Source organism: Herpailurus yagouaroundi, unplaced genomic scaffold, assembly GCF_014898765.1.
Source record: "Herpailurus yagouaroundi ecotype Mexico unplaced genomic scaffold, PumYag 258, whole genome shotgun sequence".
Classification (NCBI taxonomy): Eukaryota; Metazoa; Chordata; class Mammalia; order Carnivora; family Felidae; genus Herpailurus; species Herpailurus yagouaroundi.
Genome location: NW_024412475.1, coordinates 1 through 6,497, shown reverse-complemented (window position 1 = coordinate 6,497; position 6,497 = coordinate 1). Strand labels below are relative to the sequence as shown.

The following is a 6,497-nucleotide window of genomic DNA, read 5'->3' as shown; positions in this document are numbered from 1 at the left end:
GTGATGGCTTTCTCTGATCACCTGGTCAGTCAATATGCCTTTGCTCTGATTTTTTCCCATAAACCTAGTCACAAACTGACATAAATATATATTTTATTTATTTTTAATCACCTCTGCCAGCCCAGCCACCACCTTTAGAATGTAGGCTACATGCAGGTCAAACACTTCTGTTTTCTTTTTCTTTCATTGCTTTGTCTCCAGAAGCTATAAAAGTGTACGTTATAGAGCAGTAATCTAGAATATTTGTTGAATGAATTAATTACACCAATTATGATATTCAGTAGGCTTTGGAAAATACTTTTGTTATTGTGATAAGTGCATGAGAGAAACTAATTAAAATTACATTCAGTCTCATCTTTGATGAGCAGACTAAATAGTATTACATTCAATTTTTATAAAAGGGAAATCATTGAAAAAAGTAAATAGTGTAATTGTGATATTAAAAGACTATTTTTTTGCTTGTTGATTCATTTGTTTTGTTTTTCTCAGTTGGACTTATTTCACATAGCATAATACCCTCTGGGTCCATGCACGTTGCCACAAATGGCAAGACGTCATCCTATTTTATGGCTGAGTGATATTCCATTAGGTGTGTGTGTGTTTAATATATATATGTATACCTTCCTTATACATTCGTTTATGTTTCTTTTTTCAGTTCTACATATAAGTGAAATCATATGGCATTCACCTTTCAAATCTTATTGACTTATTTTACTTAGAATTATACCCTTTAGGTACATCCATGTTGTTGCAAATGTCCACATCTTGTACTTCTTATGGCTAAATAATATTCACTGTGTGTATATGTGTATGTATGCATATCATCTTTGTCAATTCTTCTACTGATGGATATATTTTTTAATTGAAATCTTATTTCTTTAGTTCCCAGTGAGATTGCACATCTCTTAAAATGGCCATTGGCTATTTGTTGTACTCCTTCTGTGATGCTTGCTTGTATCCATTTCCCATCTTTCTAAAAGAATAATTTTTCATTTAAAAAATGTGTGCTTCTCAGGTTCTGGGAAGATACATTTTCACTGCTTAATAGTATAATTAACTGCTATAAAACTTAATTGTTTTAATATAGAAAAGTGAATGCAATCTGTTGCTCACACTAATTTGGTTTGTCACAATTTCTCTAACTCTCTTTTTAACCGCAGATATTTTAAATACCTGGCCACATCTCACTCCATTTCTCTGATATCATTTACAAATTAACTGGGCTGATTTCCATCTCTTTACATTTGGCCTAAATTTTCTCTCCCTTCAAGATTCTGTAAAAGGCATCAGGCTCACTTTCTGCTACTCAAAATCTGAATGTGTAAGTATAGCATATGTATCTTTAAAAGTATTATAGGGACCTTGAACTCTTCCTCAAAAACACGTCAGAATCCAGAGGCAAATACTCAACACCTTCCGTCCTTCCATACTGACTTCATGTTAGATAAATAACTATCTTTCTTTTTCTCCTTCTCTCCCTCTCTCTTTCCCTCTCGTGCCAACCCATAAATGCAAAAAGTACAATTCATATAATTATGTAAATAATCACAGGGAAAATATCAATTACTAACAGTAATGTGAATAATTATTTTCCTATAGCCTCACCATATAATTTTTATAATTATTAGAACTGAAACATCTACTTGATTTGCAATATGGTAAAGGGCTTATTATTATCCATTTTTAATTATTTTTCTTTCCTATAGATAACTTCAACAGCCCAGAGTCAGTTAATGGATGGAGCAATAAATCAGTGGTTACTGAATTCATTTTGTTGGGCCTGTCTAGCTCTCAAGATATTCAACTCTTCCTCTTCTTTTTCTTCTCTGTGTTTTATGGAGCTGCGGTTTTGGGAAACATCCTTATCATCCTCACAGTAATTACAGACTCTAGCTTACATTCCCCAATGTATTTTCTTCTTAGCAATCTCTCCTTTATTGATGTGTGTCAGGCTACATTTGCCACTCCCAAGATGACTGCAGACTTCCTCAATGAACACAAGACCATCACCTTCCAGGGATGCATGTCACAAATCTTTTTCTTGCATGTTTTTGGGGGTAGTGAGATGGTGCTTCTTGTTGCCATGGCCTATGATAGATATATTGCTATTTGCAAACCTCTGCACTACATTACCGTCATGAGCCGAAGGGTGTGCACTATTCTGGTGGGAGTCTCCTGGACCATTGGTATTCTGCATTCAGCCAGCCACCTGGCATTCACAGTCAATCTTCCTTTCTGTGGACCCAATAAGGTAGACAATTTCTTTTGTGACCTTCCCCTTGTGATCAAGCTTGCCTGCTTAGAAACATATGTTTTAGAGATCCTTGTGCTAACCAACAGTGGCCTGCTCTCTCTTATCTGCTTCCTCCTTTTGCTCATTTCTTATACTATCATCCTTGCTACTGTCCATCAGCAAACCTCTGGTGGGACATCCAAGGCACTTTCCACCCTGTCTGCCCACATCACTGTTGTGGTTTTGTTCTTTGGCCCATTAATCTTCATTTATATTTGGCCTTTTGAAAGCTTCCCAATTGATAAATTTATTTCTGTGTTTTTTACTGTCTTCACTCCTGTCCTTAACCCCATGATCTACACATTGAGGAATAAAGATGTAAAGGAAGCCATGAAAAAGCTACGGAACCGACATGTGGGTTCTAAGCAAGTCGTTTAGACAATTGTGAGGTAGTAACACAAATCCTTAATTATTGTCCTTTGTAATGCACATAGGTGATTTTATTGTTGTGTTTCTATCACAATTAGTCTTTCACTATTATAGAACCTATCTCTAGTTATCTGAAGTTGTAAATGAAGTGCAGAATCTCATATTATACAAGTTCCAATATTCTGTGGCTCATCTCATCTTCCCTGAAACAATCAACAACATATATTAAAATTCCTAAGTAGTTTTTTCCTCCTTATATAGGCATTGTTTAAAAAAGCATCCTGTAGCATTTTGAAATTACCTCCGTATTAAAGCAGATTTGTTAACACATCTGACTTGATTGGGGTAGCATTCTTTGAGTTAAAAACAGAATATGCTTTGACATGACAGGCTATATTAAGACTCTGAAGGCACTTTTTGGGATGAGCACTGGGTGTTGTATGGAAACCAATTTGACAATAAATGTCAAAAACAAAAAGTCTCCTCTACTTTTATCAGTATATTTTATCAATATTTCACCTATTAACTTGGCCCCTATAAATAGCTGCAAATTTCCCACATTCACAAAGAAGCCACTGACAATTATAAATCATGTTTTTATAATAATTACCATTTTGCTAAATTTTAAATACCTAAAATACTACAGTGTCAATTACAGTACTGAGTTTTGCCACTTTGGCTTTGAAACAAACAGCACATCAATAAATATCACCAAGTTCATAGTTCAAATTATAGGAGTACTCTTACACTTTATGGGAGAAATGTTCTAGCACTTAAATATACAGACTATCATACCACTGGTAATAAACCTACCATCAGCTGAAAAAGACTGCAGGGTATTTGAATAGTGAGTTTGTTCATTAATATTAATTCAGAGTGAATATTTCAAAGTAGTAACAGTAAGAATATATATTAGTGATTAGAAAATATATCCCATACTTATTTTTCTCAAATTTTAAGTGAAACTTAAGAAGAATACTAATAAATCATGGAAAGAATAGGAGAAGGAATGTGAACATGATGGATTCAGTCCCTTATTAGTCACAGAATCATCATTCCATCACCAAATCCATGCCAAGAGGAGTTTATCCCGTTTATGCCAGCTTTAAGTTCAGATTTGTGGTTTCTGAACCGAAGATATGGCTGTGTTCTTGTTTTTACTACTTAGGATAGTTTGTGAGTCCCTAAGACAATCATTTTCTGTTTCGTACCAAATGTGTCAGTCTGCTAGAAGTTTAACATTCAAGCACATACAGCAAGTGTCATAAGGAGAATGCAAGTACCCAGAGCATTGATTTCTAGGTAACTTCTACTACTGTTTCATATAAACAAGGTATTTCAGAGTGATGTAATAAGAAGCCAGTGGAAAACTAAATTGTCCATACCTAAGTGTCAGATTTTTATGAGTCATTGTATTCCGTAGCACTCTGATCTTGTTTTCATATTTGGTTTTTCATGTTTGAGAAACCTTCATTGTTTGAATTGTATGAATAATATTATTCATTGTATGAATATTATGAGTATTAAATGTATGAATAATATTCATTGTATGAATAATATTAAAATGAGCGATCACAGGTATTACAAAAGAGGCAAAAGTCATAATCCCATGTTTCAACGAAGGCTTTCAAACCAATCAAGATAGCTATAAAAATGTTCATTATTGGTTAGGTAATAATGACAAGTAGGATATAATAGATAATAGAAAACAGATACAGAGTTAATCATCTCAATGTGGTAATGTTCAGTTTTGTTTAACTTGAAGCAACCTCATGCAATTTTTACATTAATTTATGCCAGGTATTGTGGATGAATAAAGAAGATTAACGAACATATCAGGTCTCATGGAAATGACTGAATACAAATGAAGCAGATAATCATTAAAGTTTTAAATGAAAAAAGGCTTATTCTGTACAAGGATGGCAGAATGGTACAGCTAGAAAGGGCATTTAGCTGGGCCAGCCACCAAAACACCTTATAGTTGGCATTAACTTAATGAATCATCCCAGTTCAAATTTTGGCCTACACACTTACAGACCCACAAATTATAACTTGTTAATAATCGTAAGAAAATTGGATAAATTTGTCAAATAGTATTTTTTAAATTTTTTAATGTTTATTTTGAGAGAGAGAGAGACAGCAAGCACATGGGGGAAGGGCTGAGAGCAAGGGAGACAGAATCTGAAGCAGGCTCTAAGTTCTGAGCTGTCATGACAGCATGGAGCCCAATGCGGGGCTCAAACTCATGGACTGCGATATCATGACCTGAGTTGAAGTCAGATGTTAACCACGTGATCCACCCAGGTGTCCCTCAAATGGTATTGAAAATTAATTGTCAAATCAAATAGAGCATTATGATTGAAATAGAAACCAAATTATTAGTAAGTGGCATTGGTGAATCTATGCTAAAATTTAGCTTTGGTTACTTGACTGACATGTGGAAGATGATCAGGCTCTGGTAGCCTGGCAGGGAAACACCCACTTGAACAATGCTGGGATGGGTACTGTTTGCTTTGTCTCAGTGACTCCTCTTCCTATCTATCCATACATTCAGGGCTATATACAATACTTCTGGAGATGTGTTAATGCTTCTCACCAGTTTAAAATTAAGACACACTGGTCGAGGAATTATTCTAACCAAGAGTTGGCATATGCTCTCCTATCCATAACGTATGCTTATAGAAATCAGCTTTCAAATGACAACCTTATTTAATTATTTATAAAAGTTATGAGTCAAATATAATAAGCAGCAAATCTAAAGAAAAATATACAAATAGTAAAAATAGAAAAATATTCAATTTAACAGGTAATGAAATGTTAATTAAAACAAGAGAGATGTGTCATGTCCCCTATTAGATTGATAAAAGATAAAACAAAAGAATAATACTGAATAGGACTGAAAATTTGGAACTGTGGAAGTTCTATTTGGTCAACATTTACTGAACAGTTTTTAGAAAGCAATTTAGTGTATTTATCAAAATGTGTTTGCATTCGTGACCCAGTAATTTTATTTCTGGGGATCTTCTCTCTTGAGTACTGTATCTCCCTGTTCTGAAGCACAAAATTAGATATGCATAATGTTGGGCAGCATGGACTCTAGGAAGTATAGTCCCCATTAAGAACTGGTTAAAGCAAGTCACAAATAAAGAAGATAATCTGTAACTTTTTTTATGCAAAAGAGTGCTCTCTGAAAATAGGGACTGCTACTTGCACTATTTATTGGGAGAACATTCCTCCACTCATTTAATGAAGCCACAATAACCTGGATTCCAATTTTACAAGTATCATATCATATAATAAGGAAAGTTTTTAGTCCAATATCACTCAATAAACAGTTATAAGGAGGCATGTGGGGAGATGGTGGAGTAAGAAGATCCTACGCTCACTTCCTCCAGGCCACAGATACACTTAGGTAACAGCCACATCTATGTAACTAACCCAGTAAATGAACTGACGACTGCTAGAACAGACACTCCACAGTTAATCACAGAGAGGAAGTCACATCTAAAAATGGAAGGAAGGGAAGAGCCCTGGTTAGGAACCAAATTAACCAGTGAGACTAACCACAAGAGGGAGGGACACCATAAGCATGGAGAAGGGAGAGGAACAGACCCAACACCAAACACTCCAGACATGGGGGACCTGCACTGGGAAGACTAGTCCCCCTACATTTGGCTTTGAAAACCAGAGGCCGAATTCTGCAAGTTATTACAATTAGTAGGGGCTGAACACCAGAAACTTTAAAAATCAGTGGGCCCTGTTCTGAGAGAGACAGAGGGTGATAGGAAACTGAGTGCTTGTCCTTAAAGAGCCAGTATAACAAACAACCCCTCCA

General features: G+C 35.2%; 1 protein-coding gene across 1 annotated transcript in view; it reads left to right on the top strand.

The window, feature by feature from the left end:
• LOC121021215 (olfactory receptor 4K1-like) overlaps nt 1–2,671 on the top strand; it is a 5,328-nt gene extending 2,657 nt beyond the window's left edge. The window contains exon 2 of the mRNA XM_040461452.1: nt 1,744–2,671. Coding sequence (XP_040317386.1) covers nt 1,744–2,671 — 928 coding nt within the window. The remainder of the gene's footprint in view (nt 1–1,743) is intronic.
• Nucleotides 2,672–6,497: the final 3,826 nt, after the last annotated feature.